Source organism: Nerophis ophidion, linkage group LG21 (assembly GCF_033978795.1).
Source record: "Nerophis ophidion isolate RoL-2023_Sa linkage group LG21, RoL_Noph_v1.0, whole genome shotgun sequence".
Classification (NCBI taxonomy): Eukaryota; Metazoa; Chordata; class Actinopteri; order Syngnathiformes; family Syngnathidae; genus Nerophis; species Nerophis ophidion.
The window spans coordinates 42,222,791-42,248,273 of NC_084631.1; the positions used below are offsets into that span (position 1 = coordinate 42,222,791).

The following is a 25,483-nucleotide window of genomic DNA, read 5'->3' on the forward strand; positions in this document are numbered from 1 at the left end:
TGACAGCTGGATTTTTTGTAGACATGTTCCAGAAATATTGATGTTAAAGATGTATTTTTTTGTGAAGACATGTTTAGAATGAAGTTGATGAATCCAGATGGATCTCTATTACAATCCCCAAAGAGGGCACTTTAAGTTAATGATTGTGTAGAAATCTTTATTTAAAATTGAATCACTTGTTTATTTTTTTAACAAGTTTTTTAGTTATTTCTATATCTTTTTTTCTAAATAGTTCAAGAAAGACCACTACAAATACAACATTTTGCACCGTTATACAATTTAATAAATCAGAAACTGATGACATAGTGCTGTATTTTACTTCTTTATCTCTTTTTTTCAACCAGAAATGCTTTCCACTGATTAGGAGGTACTTGAATTAAAAAAATGTTTAAAGGGGGTACATCACTGAAAAAAGGTTGAGAACCACTGCGTTAGAACAACATTAGCGACAACTTGATGTAATGTTTTGATGGGGTTATGTCGACAACAAGACATTGTCATAAGTGCAGCAAGTTCAATGCAGGAAATATCTTTTTACTGGTGAAAGCAACAAGCAGCACCGCACTAATATAAACTTGATATCAAACAGAAAGAGGCACTATCACACTGCGACACAGCAGACAACATACACACGTACACAATGGGAATATTAAACAAGTCAATGACTGAAGTGACAAACTTGCCATCCAAACAATACCCCGTTTGTTGACAAGAAGATACAACAACCATTGAAACACATTCAATCTCTTTATTAAGCTGAGGTAAGAATCCGGGGAAAAGATTCAAAAGAGCTGTATACCGGTACTAATAAAGTAGCGCGATACTAATGAATTGCAATCGGGACTCTACTGCCTTTGAAAAATATCGGTATCGTTCTTTTATTTGAATGCTGCTGTGCGCCGGTGATTACAGAGCCGAGCGCATGATGTTGAGTGTGTCAAAACACACATACAAAGTGCAAAAAAACTACAGTTCTACTGGTTAATAAAGAGTGTGTGCAGTACAATATGGAGGTATTTGGACTGCAAAACAAACAACAAAAATTACAATTCTACTGGTAAATAAAGACGGTGTCAAGTACAATATGGAGGTGTTTGGACTGCAAAACTAACAATAAAGGTGAGACTTTAAACAAGGTAGCACCACGCCTCAAGTGTTGCTTGAAAACACCCTCGCCAAATGTGGTGATTAGTATTGGCACCTTTGCTTCAAACTTAGTAAACATTTAAATATTGAACATTCACATCTGCACAAGGAGCTATAAAGAGTGACAGGTAATAATGTAGTTTTTACACCTGTCCTGCAGTTCTACTCCTGTGCAGACCGTAGTTGAGAAGCACAGGGCAGACGTTCCTTCCGGGACAGATTTTTTTCCTTGGGGGTGTAAAACCCTTCACTTTACAATGGGTCTGCTAAGCTCCGCTTTCGGGTCTAAAAGACGAGGCCGCCGCTTTGTGACAAAAGCTTTATTTCTAGTTTTGCAGGACACAACCGGACCCGTTCATCACTCTACTGCGCAGTACACTCGCTACATCTCTCTCTCTTTCCTCACCCACTCACTCACTGACTGACTGACGTCACATTACTCTCATAAATAAACCAGCTCCCCTGCTGTGTACATGTAGATACATAACATGTAGACACATAACATGTAGATATGTAGACGCACCCACAGCTGCTTGGCTTGATGCTAAGTAATAGCGAAGTCAAAACCGCCTAATTAGCATCAACTTGTGCAAGTGAAATGACTGAATTTTGTAACATTCCTACAAGTTGTGTTTTATCTTAAAATAAGGTATTTAAATGAAGTGAATTCTTTTTTCCTTCCATTCGAAGATGTGTTTTTACAAACCCCGTTTCCATATGAGTTGGGAAATTGTGCTAGATGTAAATATAAACGGAATACAATGATTTGCAAATCACTTTCAACCCATATTCAGTTGAATATGCTACAAAGACAACATATTTGATGTTTAAACTGATAAACATTTTTTTGTGTGCAAATAATCATTAACTTTAGAATTTGATGCCAGCAACACGTGACAAAGAAGTTGGGCAAGGTGGCAATAAATACTGATAAAGTCGAGAAATGCTCATCAAAATCTTATTTGGAACAATTTACAGGTGTGCAGGCTAATTGGGAACAGGTGGGTGCCATGATTGGGTATAAAAGCAGCTTACATGAAATGCTAAGTAATTCACAAACAAGAATGGGGTGAGGGTCATCAAGTTGTAGTCAAATTGTCAAACAGTTTTAGAACAACATTTCTCAACGAGCTATTGCAAGGACTTTAGGGATTTTACCATCTATGGTCCGTAAAATCATCAAAAGGTTCAGAGAATCTGGAGAAATCACTGCACGTAAGCAATGATATTACGGACCTTTGTCCCCTCAGGCGGTACTGCATCAAAAACCGACATCAGTGGCTAAACAATATCACCACATGGGCTCAGGAACACTTCATAAAACCACTGTCAGTGACTACAGTTGGTTGCTACATCTGTAAGTGCAAGTTAAAACTCTGCTATGCAAACCAAAACTCATTTATCAACAACACCAAGGAACGCTGCCGGCTTGGCTGGGCCCGAGATCATCTAAGATGGACTGATGCAAAGTGGAAAAGTGTTCTGTGGTCTGACGAGTCCACATTTCAAATTATATTTGGAAACTGTGGACGTGGTGTCCTCCGGAACAAAGAAAAAAATAACCATCCGGATTGTTATAGGCGCAAAGTTCAAAAGCCAGTATCTGTGATGGTATGGGGGTGTATTATTGCCCAAGGCATGGGTAACTTACACATCTGTGAAGGCACCATTAATGCTGAATGGTCCATACAGGTTTTGGAGCAACATATGTTGCCATCCAAGCAACGTTTTCATGGACGCCCCTGCTTATTTCAGCAAGACAATGCCAAGCCACGTGTTACAACAGCGTGGTTTCGTAGTAAAAGAGTGCGGGTACTTTCCTGGCCCGCCTGCAGTCCAGACCTGTCTCCCATCGAAAATGTGTGATGCATTAAGAAGCGTAAAATACGACAGCGGAGACGCCGGACTGTTGACCGACTAAAGCTAAAACAGGAATGAGAAAGAATTCCACTTTCAAAGCTTCAACAATTAGTTTCCTCAGTTCCCAAACGTTTATTGAGTGTTGTTAAAAGAAAAGGTGATGTAACACAGTGGTGAACATGCCCTTTCCTAACTACTTTGGCACGTGTTGCAGCCATGAAATTCTAAGTTAATTATTATTTGCAAAAAAAAAAATAAAGATCATGAGTTTGAACATCAAATATCTTGTCTTTGTAGTGCATTCAATTGAATATGGGTTGAAAAGGATTTGCAAATCATTGTATTCCGTTTATATTTACATCTAACACAATTTCCCAACTCATATGGAAACGGGGTTTGTATTTCTACAATTTTGTTTTGTACAAAAAAAATAATCACTACCCACCTTTGATCCAGTCAGACCAGTAAGTCCAGGAGTGCCAGCCCGTCCTGCCTCCCCCTATTAAAAAAAAACAATAATATAAAACAAAAACTGCACAAAATTGAAAACCATTTTTGTTCTTACTTTGTCTCCTTTGTCTCCAGATAGTCCATCAATACCAGGAACACCAGAGACTCCCTGTTGGTGAAAAGAAAACACATTCACTAACTATTAGCCAACAGTTTGGATTCAGTGAAAAAAGTAATCCGCCAGGCCCAGGTGCCACACCTTCTCTCCCTTCTGTCCAGGGGCACCTGTCAGCCCCACTGTGCCTCTATCACCCTGTGAACACAAAGTTGTGTTACTTAGTTGGACGTGAGCGGCGACACACACATGCAGGATGGCGGGCGAGACCACGTCCGTGCTGTCACAAAATAAGGTTGAGTTGACTTGGTTATTGTAATTCCACCATGGATCGTTCCAACACACGTCATTTCTGTCATCCTTAGATTAGGATAAAGGCTTAGCATGCTTGCGTAGCAAAAGCAGCCGCTAACGATGCCGAGAACACAGAAAAAGTGAAGGTGCATTTAGAGGGAAGAATTCATGCAACAGCATTGAGAATTTTAACCACAATGCTTTGCTGGCTTAGGTCACAATTTTTGCATCAAGTTGAAGCAATAAATTGTACAGTCAGCTTTGGAAAATGGACAGATTATTCATGCAAACAAATAAACACTACAGTTTTAACATGCGTGAGCGAGAAAGAAACTATCGCTACAAAAGCGACTCTACTGACAAACTATGGAGGTAGTTACGTCATACAACGAAGCAACAAGGATGCTGCATAAACTTGGACACTGGGAATATTTCAATAATAGGAATCCTTATCTTTATAAGACAAAACAACTATGTAAGACTAGTCATGTGTTTACCTTGTCAATACAGTAAACCTCATACAAATTGATAGAAAAAAAAGCAAATTAAGATTTCCATTGTGTCGCCCGCTAAGATGGCCACCGCGTAATCACGTTGCTTACATCGGCTGCTACTTGTATCTATCAACTTACATATCAAACTAGCTCGCTTGGTATTACCTAGAAAACTATCTAGAAATGTAGCTATGGACATCTCACTATTTAAATTATATCTAGCTATCATTGACCAACCTATCTTCTTACCTCGCTAGCATTTACCCACCCATATAAGTAGCTAGCTAGCACCGCACTCTCTAGTAGCTCGCTAACTATTTAACAATATACAGTATCTAGTTATTTATATCCATTGAATATTTGAACAATTTCCCTTGTGGATCATTAAAGTTAAAGTTTGTCTAAGTCTATTCACGAGAGGCTACCTTACGAATCGATTACGACTCAAATACATTGATGCATCTTAAATGTATGTGTATTGATTCGGTTTTAAATGTATTTTCTTTTCACTAAATAAGTGTTTATCACTTGCAACTTTTAAATACAGTGCATTTTTAATCAGAAATTCCTATTACATTAATGGAAATGTGTGCGAAACTGGAAGATAGGAGCCCTACTTTAAAGGCCTCCTGAAAGCCACTACTACCGACCACGCAGTCTGATAGTTTATATATCAATGATGAAATATTAACATTGCAACACATGCCAATACGGCCTTTTTAGTTTACTAAATTGCAATTTTAAATTTCCCGCGAAGTGTCGTGTTGAAAACGTCGCGGTATGATTACGCATGCGTTTGACGTCTCAGGTTGTAGCGGACATTATTTTCCAGCCCGATCCGAGCTATAAGTAGTCTGCTTTAATCGCATAATTACACAGTATTCTGGACATCTGTGTTGCTGAATCTTTTGCAATTTGTTCAATTAATAATGGAGAAGTCAAAGTAGAAAGATGGAGGTGGGGAGCTTTTAGCCTTTAGCCACACAAACACACAGTGCTTCCTTGTTTAAAATTCCCGAAGGTGAAGCTTTACTCTGGACCAGAGCGGTCAAGCGAACATGGATCCCGACTACATGTCAACCGGCAGTTTTCGGTGAGAAAATTGTGGTAATAAGTCGGCTCTTACCGGAGACATCAGCGGAGCTGCCGTGACTTCCCTCAGAGACACTGGCCGTCAACACACACGTGGCCACACCCCTCCAACTTTCAGGTACTATTTAATCTCACTAAAACACTAGCAACACAATAGGCAGACAAGGGATTTTCCAGAATGTGTCTAATAACATCTGAATCGCTCCCACTGCAATCGCCTTTTTTTCCCCCACTTTTATTTTTTCGAGTCCTTCACTCTAAATTTCCTCATCCACAAATCTTTCATCCTTGCTCAAATTAATGGAGAAATTGTCACTCTTTCGGTCTGAATCGCTCTAGCTGCTGCTGGCTATGATTGTAAACAATGTTCAGATGTGAGGAGCTCCACAACCCGTGACGTCACGCGTACATCGTCTGCTACTTCCGGTAAAGGCAAGGCTTTTTTATTAGCGACCAAAAGTTGAGAACTTTATCGTGGATGTTCTTTACTAAATCCTTTCAGCAAAAATATGGCAATATTGCGAAATGATCAAGTATGAATGAGAAAATCTCATTTCAGTAGGCCTTTAAAGGAGCAGGTCGAATCTCTGAGTGAGGTCAAACGCTGCACTCAACCAAATTTTAAAATTGTCTGCATTACTGTATTTACAATAAATAAATCGATTATCGATTACTGACGTTAACCAATCGATTTTACAATTGTCCATGTCGAATTGCGATGCATCTAAAAATTTATTATTTCTCCCACCTCTGGTATTTACAGTACATGGGTGGTACTATAGTTAGTTATTTAGCTACCTAACTATCTAGCTCAGGGGTGTCAAACTCATTTTAGATCGGGGGCCACATGCATGGAGAAAAATCTACTCCCGGACTGGTAAAATCCCTGCACGATAACTTAAAAATAAAGACACTTTCAGATTGTTTTATGTGTTGAAAAATAGAAGAAGCACATTCTGAAAATGTACAAATTATGTTTTTTTACACTAACATGTCGCGGTTAATAGTATTTTATCTTTATTCGTCATTATTTATATTTTCTGAATGAATGATGTGATAATGTTCATCAGTCAACTCAATGGTGTTCATTTTCAATCTATTAAGATAAAAAAAATATCAAAATCAAATTACAGTATGCCATGTATGTAGTTTGATCATTTTCCTCAATTGATGTACTAATTTCATGTGGTTTATTTTGTACATATGTACCATCATCCAGCGATACAAAGAATTGCTATTGCAACATCCAGTAGACACAAGTAGAAGAGCTGTTTCTTTCATTCGAAAATTTTAGGTTAATTTGTATACTTAGCAAACTCATCCCGCGGGCCGGATAAAACCTCTTCGTGGCCCTGATCCGGCCTCGGGCCGTACGTTTGACAACCCTGATCTAGCTAGTCAAGTATACCTACTTATGCAACTAGCTAGCTATTTAAAAACCTAACTATTTATGTAGTTCACTAACCATCTACCCACTTAACTCTTTGACAATTTACCTACCCATCCAAAGATATAGCATTTTACCTACCAATCTATTTAGCAAACAATTTACTAATTAGCTAACTTTAATATAAGTATCTGGTTAGCTCATAATTTACATACCTATCTAATTGAAAAGCTTTATATCTACCCATCTTGTTAGCTAACAATTGACCTACATATCTAATTAGCTAGCTTTTTACCTCCCAATCTAGCTAACAAATGAGCAACCAATCTTCCCATCAGGCAAGCAAGCAATCCACCTACCTACCTAATGACCCATCTACCTATCTAAGGAACTATTTAGCGACCAATCTATCCATCGAACTGTACAGTAGTAGCAACAGTAAGTAGCAGCTGTGGATGAATATATGCACACATTGAGTATGTAGCGGTTAATTAATGCAGCGTCGTTAGCGACAGGTTTACTTACCTTCTCCCCTCTCTCACCTCTGACAGAGATTACTTTGCCCTGCAAATAATTAATCAACAAGGATTAATTATTATCGAGGCCGGCAGAAAGCCATAAGAGACTCTATGGAAAGGAAGCATGCAATCTGAAATGACTTGTGTGTTGTTCTACGTTTGAATGTTTTCATACAGTTTCTCCTTTTTCTCCCATCAGGCCCTGCAGCCCGGCGACACCTCGAGCGCCGGCGTCACCCTGTGAAAGCAGTCGGCACATGAAGCCAACGCCATAAAAAGCTGTGTTATGCTCTCACAAAACTAAAAGTAGCGGCAGTTGACCTTTTCACCCTTGAGACCTGCGAAGCCAGGTGCTCCAGTCGCTCCCTGCCAGGAAATGAAAAGTCAGGACAGAAGAAGCTTGGCGCCCCGGCAGGGAACACAAAGTGGAGAAGAAGAAGAAGAAAGTCATTCACCTTTTGTCCTTCAGGGCAGGAGCAGTTGGTTTGGTGGCCCAGCTGTTGCTCGGCCACAGTGGGTGTGGGGGTGGGGATGGGCACTGGAGGAGCCTCTGTCACCACCTTCTGGGGGCACTGGAAGCACACACGGATGGAGAAGGTCAGCTAGGCTGCTGCACTTTCACAATGCTATCACAGATCTTTAGCAATTTCCTCAGAATCTGCGGGTGAATGCTGAGAAGCTGAAGCCAAACTGAAATGCTAACAGTTAGCATGCAAGGTAACAAAAAATAACAACAGTTAGCATACCATGAATTGATTACGTGGACCCCGACTTAACAAGGTGAAAGACTTATTGGGGTGTTACCATTTAGTGGTCAATTGTACAGAATATGCACTGCAGTGGTTCTCATCCTTTTTTCAGTGATGTACCCCCTGTGAACAATTTTTTTAATTCAAGTACCCCCTAATCAGAGCAAAGCATTTTTGGTTGAAAAAAAGAGATAAAGAAGTAAAATACAGCACTATGTCATCAGTTTCTGATTTATTGAATTGTATAAAAGTGCAAAATATTGCTCATTTGTAGTGGTCTTTCTTGAACTATTTGGAAAAAAAGATATAAAAATAACTAAAAACTTGTTGAAAAATTAACAAGTGATTGAATTATAAATAAAGATTTCTCCACATGGAAGTAAACATCAACTTAAAGTGCCCTCTTTGGGGATTGTAATAGAGATCCATCTGGATTCATCAACTTCATTCTAAACATTTCTTCACAAAAAAAGAAATCTTTAACATCAATATTTATGGAACATGTCCACAAAAAATCAAGCTGTCAACACTGAATATTGCATTGTTTCATTTCTTTTCACAGTTTATGAACTTACATTCATATTTTGTTAAGTATTATTCAATAAATATATTTATATAGGATTTTTGAATTGTTGGTATTTTCAGAATATTTAAAAAAAATCTTGTGTACGCGTACCCCTATTTGAGAACCACTGATTACTGTGCAATCTACTAATAAAAGTCTCAATCAATCAATCAATCAATCACGAGCCGGGCCTGGCTCCAGAGTGGGGGTGCGTGTATAATACATCCAAGAGTCACGAATGCACGGAATTATGGGTAATCCCTATTCTGCGTCTATAATCTGCCACAGAGCCAATACTCTCCAGAAATGTGTTTGTTATTCTTATTTGGTTAGGGTTCACAGAGTGTGGCGCATATTAGTAAGAGTGTTAAAATTGTTTTATATCACAACCATTAGTGTGATCTGTATGGCTGTGTGACCCCTGGTTTACACACAGTAGAGGCAAAAATTAACTCCTCCGCCGTTTTGAAAATAACGGCAGGGGAAGCGTCACTGGTGACGTCTCGAATTTGACCCGGCGGTAAAAGTAAGCATGCGCTTATTAATTTGGTGAGCGTGTCTTACCCGGCAGTAATTCAAGGCAGGCGCATATTACATGCCCGGCGGCTATTCAAGGAAATACGGTAAGCGGCATGGCCGGAAACCAACATTGAATGACCGTGACCTTCGATCCCTCGGACGGCACTGTATCAAAAACAGTGCCGTCAATGGTTATCAATGGATTTAGACACCCCTATGTTGTAGTTAAAAGTGGTGAAAAATATGTGTAAAATGTACTCACAGGCCCATTGGGTATATCACAGCAGGTTTCCAGCTCAGCATGTTTGGAGTCACAGTAAATCACCATCCTCTGAAGGTCAAACTGTGGAGCAAACAAACACACGCTTGGTCAAGCATTGCAGGTTGGAGACTAATCGCACACACTCTGCAAAAAGACTCACATCAATTGGCACGCTGTCATACAACCTCTTCCCAATGACCGTCTTCCCCTGGATGTCGATGTCCTCCCTGTCTTCGATGGGCAGCGTCTGAATGTGCTTACAGTCCAGGTAGAGAGACACGCTCTTGGCCTCCACGCTCAGAGCGATCTTGTGCCAGTTGCGGTCAAACAGGTTGTCCACTTCAGAGTTCTTGAAGACGGCTCGCACGGCGTCCTTGGTCAGGCCCACGGCATTGTACTCCACTGCCTTGTTCTCGCCATCCAGCCTGATGGACACCTGACCAAGCACATACAAAACATCATCCAATCATTTCCTTTATCCAGATGAGAGGTGACTTCTGCCTGACAACAGCCAAACATTAGAGAAGTTTTAGTGATCCTAACCTGAAACAAACTTATCATTTGGCAGCGGATGAACTAAAAATAACTCCATTCATTGTTGACCTACCTGTGGTATTCCATATTTGTCAAAAACCTGCCAAAGGTACCAATCTTCTCGCCTTGAGGTTTTCCTGAATTTAAACGTGGTGACAAAGGCGTATTCATCCGGCAAGCCCTGGGGGAACACGTCTCTGCGGAAAAAAGACAGCACAGACTTTGCCTTATGGTCTTATTTTTACAGCATAGATACTTGAAATGAAAGCTATACTGTATATTAACCACACAACTTGTATCTATTTTTGATTATGTTTGATTGTACATGTAGATATGATGTACTATACACTCATATAATCAAAGTGTTAGTTGTATATTATAATGTATTACGTTATTTTATATTCTATGTTTTATGTAATATTTGTAGATGTTTAGTTTATATAGTTTGTGTTTGTTTTGAATCAATATATGTTCATTAATGCATGTTAAGACATGATCTAAGCCCTGTGCCTACAACAGTGGTTCTCAACGTTTTTCAGTGATGTAACCCCCTGTGAACATTTTTTTCATTCAAGTACCCCCTAATCAGGGCAAAGCATTTTTGGTTGAAAAAAATAGATAACGAAGTAAAATACAGCACTATGTCATCAGTTTCTGATTTATTAAATTGTATAACAGAGCAAAATATTGCTTATTTGTAGTGGTCTTTCTTGAACTATTTGGAAAAAAGATATAAAAATAACTAAAATCTTGTTGAAAAATAAACTACTGATTCAATTATAAATAATGATTTCTACACATAAAGTAATCATCAACTTAAAGTGCCCTCTTTGGGGATTGTAATAGAGATCCATCTGGATTCATCAACTTCATTCTAAACATTTCGTCACAAAAAAAGAAATCTTTAACATCAATATTTATGGAACATGTCCACAAAAATCTAACTGTCAACACTGAATATTGCATTGTTGTATTTTTTCCCCAGAGTTTATGAACTTACATTCATATTTTTTTGAAGTTTTATTCAATAAATATATTTATAAAGGATTTTTGTTCTGATGCTATTTTTTGGAACATTTAAAAAAAAATCTCACGTACCCCTTTGTGTACCTTCAAGTACCCCCAGGGGTACATGTACCCCCATCTGAGAACCACTGGCCTACAATAAGGGCTATTTTGTAATATACAAATAAATATGTTTAAATAAGCTTTGCTTCTTCCTACTCCTCCTCAGACATGTTAGAATATAAAGATAAAATGTAAACCTTGTACAGTAACTGTATATATGTTCAAAAGACATGTATAGAGTATATTGTTCTTTTCAATACTTTGTTTTGTTTCCACTTCTTTGTTTGTTGTTAAACATGTCCAAAAAAAATTCAATACTATAAATACTAAACATTCTAACTGCAAATATAAGATGGTAAATAACCACAATGTATCCAACTGGGCCTTTTTCAATTGCTTATAATACTAAATAGTTAAACAGTGTGTCCCAATAAAATGATTTTTAACAAGGATATTACTTTACCTAAATACTGCAATACTACTATAATTTATATATTCAGAGGGTGGATCCTGTTTCTGACCAACATGTCTAATGAGTCCCTGAGGGATAATTAAAGGCGTGTTCAAGGAAGTAACAAATCACCCAAAGCAGTTGGGAAAAAAAATTGCCAAGCTTTTTAGTAATCCAACTGCTTTATGCAAGTATGAAATATAAATGTTACAGTACAGCCCAGATTCAGTTGCAAACATGGTGCGGCCACACTTCAGTTGTATGCTTTAAGCAAGTATTAAATATAATTATCACAGTACAGCCCAGACTCAGTTGCAAACATGGTGCGAACACACTTCAGTTGTATGCTTTAAGCAAGTATTAAATATAATTGTCACAGTACAGCCCAGACTCAGTTGCAAACATGGTGCGAACACACTTCAGTTGTATGCTTTAAGCAAGTATTAAATATAATTGTCACAATATAGCCCAGACTCAGTTGCAAACATGGTGCGGCCACACTTCAGTTGTATGCTTTAAGCAAGTATTAAATATAATTGTCACAGTATAGCCCAGACTCAGTTGCAAACATGGTGCGAACACACTTCAGTTGTATGCTTTAAGCAAGTATTAAATATAATTGTCACAGTATAGCCCAGACTCAGTTGCAAACATGGTGCGGCCACACTTCAGTTGTATGCTTTAAGCAAGTATTAAATATAATTGTCACAGTACAGCCCAAACTCAGGAGCAAACATTGTGCGGCCACACTTCAGTTGTATGCTCCTAAATTCTGGGTTGGTCTTCCAGAAGATGTGAGACAGGCCTCAACGTTGGCAATGTTCAAAACCACTTTTATTTCTGCATTTGAAAACTCAAAGTACAGTAATTTATCTAAATTGTGATTTGAATTATGATTGTTTAATGATTTTATTACTTATAATTTAATTTTAATGATGATTTTTATGATTTAATATTTTTTATTTTTGCCTTCTTGTAATTTTCTGTAAAGCGTTCTGAAATGCCCTGTGTACAAATTGTAATCTATAAATAAACTTGCCTTTCCTTACTTTGAAGAATTATGAGGCCATGGGAAACTTTAAAAATGACATATTAAGAGTACATTTCATTTATGTATAAAAAAAACCCTTAATACATTTTTTGCATTAAATATGCTAGAAGCAATCCAATGCACACTATGTCAATATAATAAACAAAATATCTTCATCTTAGCCGTAAGATATAGCTGACAAAGCAAATTAGCGTAATAGCTAATATCCTGTTGAGAAGTAGCGTCCTCTGAAGTGGACATTTGTGTTCTGCGTAACAGGGATATATTTTTCCCCCCAAAATGTATAATTCAGACGAAAGAAACTTATTTTAGGGAGAAAATATCTAATTAATAATGAATTGTATTTTTCCAATATACTGTACCAGTGGCTGGGGTGTGACTTACTCAGTCTGCTGCACAATTGGCATGGTGCCAAGACGGACGTAGGCACTTTGGCCCTCATCAAGTCTGCTCCCCAGAATGTCTTTGACACTGAAGTACTCCATCAGGTCAAATCCTGCACGAGAAAGAAACCAGGTTGGTGGGACTCTCCAGTGAGGTCCTGTTAGGACTGCATTTGAAACTGATTTATGGACTTAATTGGTTTGTGAATATGGTTCTTAAATGGAAAAGTTCTGATAGTGAAGCACAGTTCCCCATAAGAAACAATGTAAATATATATATATACATATATATGTACATACATATACATTCATATATAGAGAAATATACACATATATATGTATATATATGTACATATACCTACATGTACATACATATAAATATATATATACATATATACTGTATATATACAGTATATATGAAATTCTAAGTTAATTATTATTTGCAGAAAAAATTAAGTTTATGAGTTTGAACATCAAATATCTTGTCTTTGTAGTGCATTAAATTGAATACGGGTTAAAAAGGATTTGCAAATCATTGTATTTCGTATATATTTACATCTAACACAATTTCCCAACTCATATGGAAACAGGGTTTGTATATATATATATATATATATATATATATATATATATATATATATATATATATAATGTGTGTGTCACGGCCCGGGTGCACTGACGTGCGGATTCATGTGAGCGTTGTGATGAGCACACTTCCAGGAGCGCGCCGGTCGCGTGTCAGTCTGGCAGCTGCAATCAATTGCCATCGATCAGCGCACCTGTAGCTTATCAGGGGACCTGCCTTCATAAGCCTGTACTACCTGCTATCCCGGGCCAGAATGTAGCTACCTGCTCAATACTGTAAGCCGACACGTCATGCTCTATGCGCACTCTTTTTCTCTCTGTTTTCTCCCCCGTCATGTTTATTGTGTCACGAGCTGTGTGTCTCGCCTCCCGCGTTCCCTCTGCCTCCATGACAGCCTCTTGGATCTTGACCTCCCGCCTGGACAAAGACCTTCGACGCTTCGCTATACCCCCTGACTTCCTGCCTGCTCACGGACACTCTTGAATTTAGTCACACTTCATTCTCTTGTTGATTAATATTATTTTGTGTGTATGTATATGTATATATATATATATATATATATATATATAAAAAATATATAAAAAAATTATCAAATCATAACGGAATTGCTTACACCACACCAATGCCTTTATTGCTCTCAAAAATATTAACAATCATGTTGCTACAATAATAACAAAAATGGAAAAAATAAAAACCTTTTTAACTTGCCGGCGGCAAATGATTGTGGCAGGCAGGAGACACGAGGAAGAGAAGGGAGGGCAGGTAGAAAGAGAAGTGGGCGAGAAGTAGAGATGTGTGTGTGGGTTCCCTCTCCTCTCTAAGTCTACAGCGATTTCTTCTTTTTTTTCCAGGTTGGTTTATTGGCTTTTTAGACCCATATTGAGTATGCAAAATAGAGAAAAGTGGAGCACTGAGTGGGCTGCGTATCCAGAGTGTGGCGTAAGGGGCACCGCCTCTCCAAAACGGCAGTACCCTGTGTGTCCTGTACTGCACAGGACATGACGTCTCCAAAATGGCATCTTCTTCACACAAAAAGAATGATGTGTTTGTAAACCGAGACATGCTTCGCACACAAACACATATTTGGCTTGATGTAAAAGTTGGTAAATAGAAAAGATAGTAAATGGAGGTTCCATGCAGACTGAACAAAATATGAGTAAAATGAGTTGTATTATAAAAGTAAAACCTTTGTTAAACATAAATAAAAAGGTGTTAAAAATGTTTTTATGGTCCGAATTTGGGCTATATAAAAATGTGTTGGCGAGAGGAAAAACAAGTGACTATCACTGGTAGACTTCCAAAAGTGGTAAAGTGCACATGTTGCCAGTCCTATGAAGTGGTGAGCTGTATATATGTGGCCTGACACTCCCTTCTTCAATAAACACATGGCGTCGCTATGGTGACGGTGCCAAGATGAGAGGCTGCAACTAGCACACATGACGCAATGCTTGCTGTCATCTCATCTTTAACTCTTCTTCTTACACCAACATTCATTTGGAGAAGACCAGAGAGAAGGATGTGTTTTTGAGGCAGGAGGACGCACATTGGCCAAGTGGAACAATGTGAATTAGAGGTCTTCAACAGGGAGTGTGTGACACCCAAGGGCTTAAAGGGGAACTGCACTTTTTGGGGAATTATGCCTATCATTCACAATCATTATGAGAGACAAGAACACATATGTCCTTTTTTTTTTATTATTTAAAATTGGAATTTTTTTTAAGGATGATTTAAAAACAGCGCTTGGAAGATGCGGAAAATGGAAGTCACCGTTGTAGTCTTCAAAGTCCTCTAAGACATCTTCAAAACCCTCCAATAACGTTCCATATACACACTGCAAGTTTATATATAATGTGGTAACAGACACCTTCACGATGTGTAATATGTACAATACACACACTGCAAGCACATATATCTTGTAGTAACAGAAAGTTTCACAACAATATGTAATATGTACAATTCACACACTGCAAGTATGTGTATATTTTTACTGTGGGGCAAAAAAATATTTAGTCAGCCAGCGATTGTGCAAGTTCTCCCACTTAAAATGATGACAGAGGTCTGTAATTTTCATCATAGGTACACTTCAACTGTGAGAGACAGAATGTGAAAAAAATCCAGGAATTCACATTGTAGGAATTTTAAAGAATTTATTTGTAAATGATGGTGGAAAATAAGTATTTGGTCAACCATTCAAAGCTCTCACTGATGGAACGAGGTTTTGGCTGAAAATCTCACGATACATGGCCCCATTCATTCTTTCCTTAACACGGATCAGTCGTCCTGTCCCCTTAGCAGAAAAACAGCCCCAAAGCATGATGTTTCCACCCCCATGCTTCACAGTAGGTTTGGTGTTCTTGGGATGCAACTCAGTATTCTTCTTCCTCCAGACACAACGAGTTGAGTTTATACCAAAAAGTTTTATTTTGGTTTCATCTGACCACATGACATTCTCCCAATCCTCTGCTGAATCATCAATGTATCCATTTTGGTATAAACTCAACTCGTCGTGTTTGGAGGAAGAAGAAGACTGAGTTGCATCCCAAGAACACCAAACCTACTGTGAAGCATGGGGGTGGAAACATCATGCTTTGGGGCTGTTTTTCTGCTAAGGGGACAGGACCATTGATCCGTGTTAAGGAAAGAATGAATGGGGCCATGTATCGTGAGATTTGGAGCCAAAACCTCCTTCCATCAGTGAGAGATTTGAATGGTTGACCAAATACTTATTTTCCACCATCATTTACAAATAAATTATTTAAAATTCCTACAATGTGAATTCCTGGATTTTTTTTCACATTCTGTCTCTCACAGTTGAAGTGTACCTATGATGAAAATTACAAACCTCTGTCATCATTTTAAGTGGGAGAACTTGCACAATCGCTGGCTGACTAAATACTTTTTTGCCCCACTGTATATACACATACTTGCAGTGTGTATATTGTACATATTATCAATCATCAATCAATCAATGTTTATTTATATAGCCCCAAATCACAAATGTCTCAAAGGACTGCACAAATCATTACGACTACAACATCCTCGGAAGAACCCACAAAAGGGCAAGGAAAACTCACACCCAGTGGGCAGAGAGAATTCACATCCAGTGGGACGCCAGTGACAATGCTGACTATGAGAAACCTTGGAGAGGACCTCAGATGTGGGCAATATTACATATTGTTGTGAAGCTGTCTGTTACTACATGATATATAAGCTTGTAGTGTGTGTATTGTACATATTACATATCATGAAGGTGTCTGTTACCACATTATATATAGACTTGCAGTGCGTATATTAAACGTTAATGTAGGGTTTGGAAGATTTGCCCCATATATATATATATATATATATATATATATATATATATATATATATATATATATATATATATAAAATGTAGTAACAGACACCTTCATAACAATATGTAATTATGTACAATATACACACTGCAAGTATATATATATATAAAGTATTAACAGACACCTTCATAACAATATGTAATTATGTACAATATACACACTGCAAGTATATATATATATATATATATATATATATATATATATATATATATATATATATAAAGTAGAAACAGACACCTTCATAACAATGTAAATAATATGTACAATAATTCGCGTATTTTGATCACTTTAACTTGTTCTGCGCAGTGACTTCCGTTTCCATAGCAACATGTCTGACTTCCAGCAACAAATGTGTTCTAGTTCCAGAAACAAACGCTTGTGTGTTTTAATCTTGGCAGACTTGGTAAGAAACAATGAAGACAAATGAGGTACCACAACATTACCTTCTTAAAAGGTATTTAACACAACTGTTACTTGTACCGTTATGTTTTAAAACTACGAAAAAAGAGAACCCATGTACACCAGGAAGAGATGCGTGATTAAAGCATCCACTCCTGGCTGGCTGCGTGTCCCCGGACGAGCCTCCAAATATGTTGCATAATACACATAATAGACGGACTTGTTCATGAATAGTTTTGTAACTCGAAAACGGCACAACAGAATATATTTGCAAATGTAAAACAAGACGTGGTGGTAACCATAGCTGCTTGGCGTGCCCACCGTTGCTTCGCCACAACTTGCTTAACTTTTGCAGATTCAGTTTTAAAAAAACTTGGAAAAGACGAACATTTTTGCAGCAGATTCCTATAAACACTCAAGCGCTCTCATAAAGATGATTTTTGACTAGCTTTTTTTGCAGTAGGTCCTTAAAAGCAGCAAATTCTTTGACATGTACAAAAGAGAATGAGTGAAGAGAGAAGGAAATGTAGTTGAATAGACGTTACAATATTTTAACATGACCCCGCTGTGACTGGTGTTCTGTGCACAAAAAACTAAACTGTCTTCTTGAAAAACATGGATTTGTACTTGCAAATACAACCTTATTTGGAACAATACACATGCAATAAAAGGTCTTGAGCGCTTCAATTTGACCTCATTCCTATTTGTTTAGACATAGCACTGGTGCGCTGAGCTCTGCTGACTCCCCACCGCGGTCCGCCAGCTTGTGTTGTGCACCATGCGGTTGTTTGGAGGCCATCTTTGCGCCAGAGTTGTAATTTAGACTGGCGATGCGCGGCGTATAATCAAAAGTTATTTTTGAGCGCTCCAAAAAAATGCTGTGGAGGAGTAGGGGAGGGTGAAACATCAGATGAGTTCAAGCACTGTGGGAGATGGCGACCACGACAAGGCTCCTTTGATGGCAGCAGATTTGGATTTAGAGGACTAGACCGGCTGCTACCGTGAAACAAAGCCCAGTTGTCTCGGCGGTCACGTCCTGATGTTCATTTTTTAACTAGAGCAAGGGTGTCCAAACCTTTTCTACCAAGAGCCGCATACTGATAAGCCAGAGCAAGCAGGGCCATTTCAATGTTTTTATTCAGTGATAAATGACAAAAACAGAAATTAAATTTAAATACAGAGATTAGCGTCAGCTTTGTATTATAGGAATCATACATACCGTATTTTTCGGACTACAAGTCACAGTTTTTTTCATAGTTTGGCCGGGGGTGCGACTTATACTCCGGAGCGACTTGTGTGAAATTATTAACACATTACCGTAAAATATCAAATATTATTTATTTCATTCGCGGAAGAGACGAAGAAAATGTCAGCAATCGTCACACACACGTCAACCAATAGGAATTTGGCGGGGGAGGGTCATGGCAGAAGTGCCTTGTGGGTCATGGGATGCTAACTGCTATATGCTACTGCTGTAGCTATTAAAATGGATAATTTCATCGTTGGCGGTAACTTAGAAAAACTGAGAAGGGCTGAACAAAAATGGCACCCAATAGGAAATCATGTACTGCAGATTACAATCTGGACGTAGTGAAATATGCAGCAGAAAAGGACAAGAGGAAGCGGCGCAAACCTTTGGAGTTGGCAGAGTTGTTTAGAAGCGACATCGAGGAAGAAAATTTCATGGGATTTATGGATTTGGAGTGAGAGATAGTTTGGTAAAGGTATAGCATGTTCTATATGTTATAGTTATTTGAATGACTCTTATCATAATATGTTAGGTTAACATAGCAGTTGCTTATTTATGCCTCAAATAACCTACACTTATTCAGCCTGTTGTTCACTATTCTTTATTTTAAATTGCCTTTCAAATGTCTATTCTTGGTGTTGGCTTTTATCAAATAAATTTCTCCCCAAAATGCGACTTATACTCCAGTGCGACGTATATATGTTTTTTCCTTCTTTATTATGCATTTTCGGCCGGTGCGACGTATACTCCAGAGCGATTTATAATCCGAAAAATACGGTACTTGTGTTATTTTGTAGTGTGGAATGTTCGAAAAGGTTTGATCGAGTGAAATTAGTCAAACAGGGAACAAGGATTGGTATGAAAAACACTCACATATTTGTCATTAACCGTCTGGAATGGACTTATACTGTCTTTAAGTTGAAGTGGAGTGGATATAGTGTTTTGGTGACACCTAGTGGTCACAATAAGGCTCATAACATAGTAAGTGGAGTGATGTGGACACCAAGACAGAGGAATTGCATTCAAAAAGACTTGAGGCTGTAATTTTTGCCAAAGCTGCATCAACAAAGTGTTGAGCAAATGCTGTGAATATTTACATGCATGTGGTTTTTTTTAGTTTATTATTTTTAATACATTTGCAAAACAAAAACAAAAAAATAAAAAAGTATTTCCACATTGTCATTAAGTAAATGGGTTGTACTTGTATAGCGCTTTTCTACCCCTTTTTAAGGAGCCCAAAGTGCTTTGACAGTATTTCCACATTCACCCATTGATGGCGGGAGCTGCCATGCAAGGCGCTCACCAGGACCCATCAGGAGCAAGGGTGAAGTGTCTTTCCCAAGGACACAACGGACGTGACTAGGATGGTAGAAGGTGGGGATTGAACCAGTAACCCTCCAATTGCTGGCACAGCCACTCTACCAACTTCGCCACGCCGTCCCAATTCTACACACAATACCCCATAGTGGGGTATTGTGTGTAGAATTTTGAGGACAAAATGAATGTATTGTATTTTGGAATAAGGCTGTAACATAAAAAATGTGAAGCGCTGTGACTACTTTCCTCCAGATGCACTGTATGTCAAGCTTGTGTGCTTTGCTGTTGTCAATTAAGTACACTAAGTATGCATGTCTATCTTGCGATAATACGATACATGATATTTTGGCTTTAATTGGATCAATATCCAATATCAATATCACATGGAAACACCTGGAGTTACCGTATTTTTCGGAGTATAAGTCGCTCCGGAGTATAAATCGCACCTACCGGAAATGCATAATAAAGAAGGGAAAAAACATATATATGTCGCACTGGAGTATACGTCGCATTTGATAAAAGCCAACAGCAAGAATAGAAATTTGAAAGGCAATTTAAAATAAATAAAGAATAGTGAACAACAGGCTGAATAAGTGTAGGTTATATGAGGCATAAATAAGCAACTGCTATGTTAACCTAACATATTATGGTAAGAGTCATTCAAATAACTAGAACATATAGAACATGCTATACCTTTACCAAACTATCTCTCACTCCTAATCCATAAATCCCATGAAATCTTATACGTCTAGTCTCTTACGTCAATGAGATAAATAATATTTGATATTTTACGGTAATGTGTTAATAATTTCACATATAAATCGCTCCTGAGTATAAGTCGCACCCCCGGCCAAACTATGAAAAAACCTGCGACTTATAGTCGGAAAAATACGGTATAAGTACCAACAATTAAGCTTTTTCTAACTGAGTCTTTTTGCTCTTTTTTAATTTGTTCTGTTTAATGTTATTTCAACAATATGCCAAACAAACTCAAGCGGTGTGCCAGAAATAGCTCCCAGGCCACACTTAGGATACCTCTGTACTGAGGGTTCTGATCAGGTTGTGTTCCAGTGGAGTAAATGAACCTTGTTGGTTTCTATAAACACAGTCAGTGTCTCAGTGGAGGAGTCCTGTTTGCCAATGACAAGTCTAAACCAGGGTCTAAACCAGGGCTTCACGGTGGAAGAGGGGTTAGTGCGTCTGCCTCACAATACGAAGGTCCTACAGTCCTGGGTTCAAATCCAGGCTGAGGATCTTTCTGTGTGGAGTTTGCATGTTCTCCCCGTGAATGCGTGGGTTCCCTCCGGGTACTCCGGCTTCCTCCCACCTCCAAAGACATGCACCTGGGGATAGGTTGATTGGCAACACTAAAATTGGCCCTAGTGTGTGAATGTTGTCTGTCTATCTGTGTTGGCCCTGCGATGAGGTAGCGACTTGTCCAGAGTGTACCCCGCCTTCCGCCCGATTGTAGCTGAGATAGGCGCCAGCGCCCCCTGCGACCCCGAAAGGGAATAAGCGGTAGAAAATGGATGGATGGATGGAAGTCTAAATGACCAATCCCAATTCATGCCATTCAAGGGAAGCACACTGAAAGTGGTGAAAAAAAGTCAGATTTTAGCCCTTGATGCCTCTGATTGGACAAACAGTCCACAAACATCTGGTTTCTCTGTCTGTGCGATGCGTGTGGGTGGGAGAACTAGACAGGAACTCTGATCCCCGATAGGCACTCTTGTAACAACATCCCAACTGTCTGGATAAACGCTATCCAAGACTTCTGAGAAAAGGTGAACAGAATAAGGGAAATGACCGGGCCAGTTCAAGAAAATAGTTTAGGATAAGCTCAGACTACTTTAGAGTCCCAAATTGCTTATGAATGACATTGTTTGGAAAGCGCATTTAATTACTGTGGAGGTGGTCACATGAGAGGATTGATGTCTCTCTAACATATTTCTACTCTAGGTACACCTGCAGAATTTAATGAAGCATTAGTCCAAGTAGAAATATGTTCATTGCTATAGTTGTAATCTGGGGTCTGTTTCTAATACTTTGTCCGTTGAAAATCAAGGTACAATCTTTAAACTATTCAAACGGTTTGCTACCGTGTTACACAATGTCATTGATGTTTTCCTTCAAAGAACCACAGCTCACTAGCACTCATGCAGCCCTAAGCCATGACGCTATGCTGCCACCATGTTTGACTGGAGACAAGACAGCAGCTTTTTAGACTCAAGTCATGTTCGATAGTGAGTGAATATTTACTTCTCAACAAGCTGAACACTGACTAATTTGGGAAAATCTAATTTAAAACATTTGTATGCACGTACAACACTTAAAACCTTTAGCATATCAGTATGTGGAATTAAATTATGGAATGGATTAAGTAAGAAGTTAAACATTGTACTGATATAATCCACTTTAAGAGGCTGTTCAAATTAAGTGCTTACAAAGTCCAAAGAAGAAGAATTATGAGAAACACTTTCAACCTTATTGAAAATAAGATATTCTTCATCTCAGTATGTTGGTAATGACTGAATTGATTGATTACATATTACAAAACTGTTGTATTACTCATTCAAGGATTTAATTTTACTCTAATATGGCAGTAAGTCGGACACGTTTCCAGTGAGGGTTGGACTCCGCCAAGGCTGCCCTTTGTCACCGATTCTGTTCATAACTTTTATGGACAGAATTTCTAGGCGCAGTCAAGGCATTGAGGGGTTCCGGTTTGGTGGCCGCGGGATTAGGTCTCTGCTTTTTGCAGACGATGTGGTCCTGATGGCTTCATCTGGCCGGGATCTTCAGCTCTCACTGGATCGGTTCGCAGCCGAGTGTGAAGCGACCGGAATGAGAATCAGCACCTCCAAATCCGAGTCCATGGTTCTCTCCCGGAAAAGGGTGGAATGCCATCTCCGGGTGGAGGAGGAGACCCTGCCCCAAGTGGAGGAGTTCAAGTACCTATGAGTCTTGTTCACGAGTGAGGAAAGATTGGATCGTGAGATCGACAGGCGGATCGGTGCGGCGTCTTCAGTAATGCGGACGTTGTATCGATCCCTTGTGGTGAAGAACGAACTGAGCCGGAAGGCAAAGCTCTCAATTTACCGCTCGATCTACGTTCCCATCCTCACCTATGATCATGAGCTTTGGGTTATGACCGAAAGGATAAGATCACGGGTACAAGCGGCCGAAACGAGTTTCCTCTGCCGTGTGGCGGGGCTCTCCCTTAGAGATAGGGTGACAAGCTCTGCCATCCGGGAGGAACTCAAAGTAAAGCCGCTGCTCCTCCACATGGAGAGGAGCCAGATGAGGTGGTTCGGGCATGTGGTCAGGATGCCACCCGAACGCCTCCCTAGGGAGGTGTTTAGAGCACGTCCAACCGGTAGGAGGCCACGGGGAAGACCCAGGACACGTTGGGAAAACTATGTCTCCCGGCTGGCCTGGGAACGCCTCGGGATCTCCCGGGAAGAGCTAGACGAAGTGGCTGGGGAGATTGAAGTCTGGGCTTCCCTGCTTAGGCTGCTGCCCCCGCGACACAACCTCGGATAAGCGGAAGAAGATGGATGGATGGACTATAAAAAAGGTCAGTAAATGAATGTATATATATGTAAACGCTCTGACGTGGGAAAGGGGTAGGATTAAATAAGCTTTGCTCCTTCCTACTCCTTTTCGGACATGATATTATGTGAAATGATATGAAATTGATGTATTATGTTGTAAGTATGTTCATGTTCGAAATAAACTAAGAAACAAGAAGAAGAAGACTACTTTTATTATATAGAAGTTGTATTTCTAAAGTCAAACTAAAATGCACCTGGGTTTTCTCAATAGGTAGAATGTTTCTGAAAAAAGAGGGAGAAATAGTCAAAAGAAAAAAGGGTGGGAACAGTGGTATTAAAAAGCAGGAATACATGAAACTGTGAAAAGTGTTTGTTCAATATGAGTGAAATGCGTTGAATTGGTTGAGAAATGGGGACGTTTGAAAAATTGCCCATTTAAGGCCTACTGAAAGCCACTACTAGCGACCACGCAGTCTGATAGTTTATATATCAATGATGAAATATTAACGTTGCAGCACATGCCAATACGGCCGCTTTTGTTTACTAAATTGCAATTTTAAATTTCCCGGGAGTTTCTTGTTGAAAACATTGTGGAATGATGACGCGTGCGCGTGATGTCACGGACTGTAAGGACATATTAGCGCAGCACCACTTGCGGCTAAAAGCCGTCTCTTTTCATCGCGCAATTAAACAGTATTATGGACATGTGTTGCTGAATCTTTTGCAATTTGTTCAATTAATAATGGAGAAGTCAAAGTAGAAAGATGGAGGTGGGAAGCTTTAGCCTTTAGCCACACAAACACACGGTGATTCCTTGTTTAAAATTCCCGGAGGTGAAGCTTTACTATGGATCAGAGCGGTCAAGTGAACATGGTTCCCGACAACTTGTCAACCGGCAGGTTTCGATGAGAAAACTGTGGTAAAAAGTCGCCTCTTACCGGAGATCAGCTGAGCTTGCGCCGTCCATGCACCTGCCGTCGACTAGGTACTATTTAATCTTACTAAAACACTAGCAACACAATAGAAAGATAAGGGATTTCCCAGAATTATCCTAGTAAATGTGTCTAAAAACATTTGAATCCGTCCCAATGCAATCACGTTTTTTTTTTTTTAACTTTATTTTTTTTTTTTTTTTTCTAGTCCTTCGCTATCAATATCATCATCCACAAGTCTTTTATCCTCGCTCAAATTAATGGGGAAATTGTCCGAATAGCTCTTCCTGCTGGAGGCTCCCGTTAAAAACAATGTGAGCATGTGAGGAGCCCTCACACTTGTGACGTCATCGTCTGCTACTTCCGGTACAGGCAAGGCTTTTTTATCAGCACCAAAAGTTGCGAACTTTATCGCGTCGATGTTCTCTACTAAATCCTTTCAGTAAAAATATGGCAATATTGCAAAATGATCAAGTATGACACATAGAATGGAGCTGCTGTCCCCGTTTAAATAAGAACATCTCATTTCAGTAGGCCTTTAATTTCCGATAGGAAGAAATGTCCTGGAAATTGTGGAATTCCTGGAAATGTGGGAATTAAAATAAAAAATGACTAATTAGCATTCACATTATGAATATAATTTGCGAGATACTGTGCTTTTATGTAAGGTTACCAAAATGGTAACATTATAAATAAATAGTGAAGAAGATTATACTGTAGGGTTGTAACATTCCAGCATTTCCCTGTCAGAAAGGGGTAATTAACAAAATCATTTCTCAGGGATTTGTGTAAATTGCAAATTGATTTGTGGCAGAAGACGCATATGTATCTTAAATAATCTTACATACTTCAAAATACCATACGACACCAACTTTATTTATAAAGCCTTTTAAAAAGAAGCAGGGTTGAAGAACAAAGGGCTGTACACCACAAATAAATCTAGGCAAAGGACAGACTAAAAAAATAACATTTAAAACAGAAGTAAAATACACATTGAAAAAGCAAATACAAATTACCCTAAGAACAATTTGTTAGATAAAACGCAGTTAAAAAGTTAAAGTATCATGCTGGGTTAAAAGCCAGTGAATAAAAATGGGTTTTAAGAAGGGTCTTAAAAGTAGCCAAAGTAGGGGCCTGTCTCACATGGAGAGG

General features: G+C 38.9%; 1 protein-coding gene across 3 annotated transcripts in view; it reads right to left on the reverse strand.

The window, feature by feature from the left end:
* The window catches only part of col22a1 (collagen, type XXII, alpha 1), a 109,833-nt gene that overhangs the window by 65,573 nt on the left and 18,777 nt on the right, over positions 1-25,483 (reverse strand). For 2 of the 3 annotated variants that reach the window (XM_061882639.1, XM_061882638.1), the window contains exons 5-15: positions 12,940-13,051; positions 10,059-10,182; positions 9,612-9,887; positions 9,452-9,532; positions 7,812-7,928; positions 7,678-7,722; positions 7,532-7,594; positions 7,364-7,402; positions 3,716-3,769; positions 3,572-3,625; positions 3,452-3,505 (exon numbers count right to left, since the gene is read on the reverse strand). In XM_061882639.1, coding sequence (XP_061738623.1) covers positions 3,452-3,505; positions 3,572-3,625; positions 3,716-3,769; positions 7,364-7,402; positions 7,532-7,594; positions 7,678-7,722; positions 7,812-7,928; positions 9,452-9,532; positions 9,612-9,887; positions 10,059-10,182; positions 12,940-13,051 — 1,019 coding nt within the window. The remainder of the gene's footprint in view (positions 1-3,451; positions 3,506-3,571; positions 3,626-3,715; positions 3,770-7,363; positions 7,403-7,531; positions 7,595-7,677; positions 7,723-7,811; positions 7,929-9,451; positions 9,533-9,611; positions 9,888-10,058; positions 10,183-12,939; positions 13,052-25,483) is intronic. The other variant, XM_061882640.1, reaches the window with a different exon arrangement.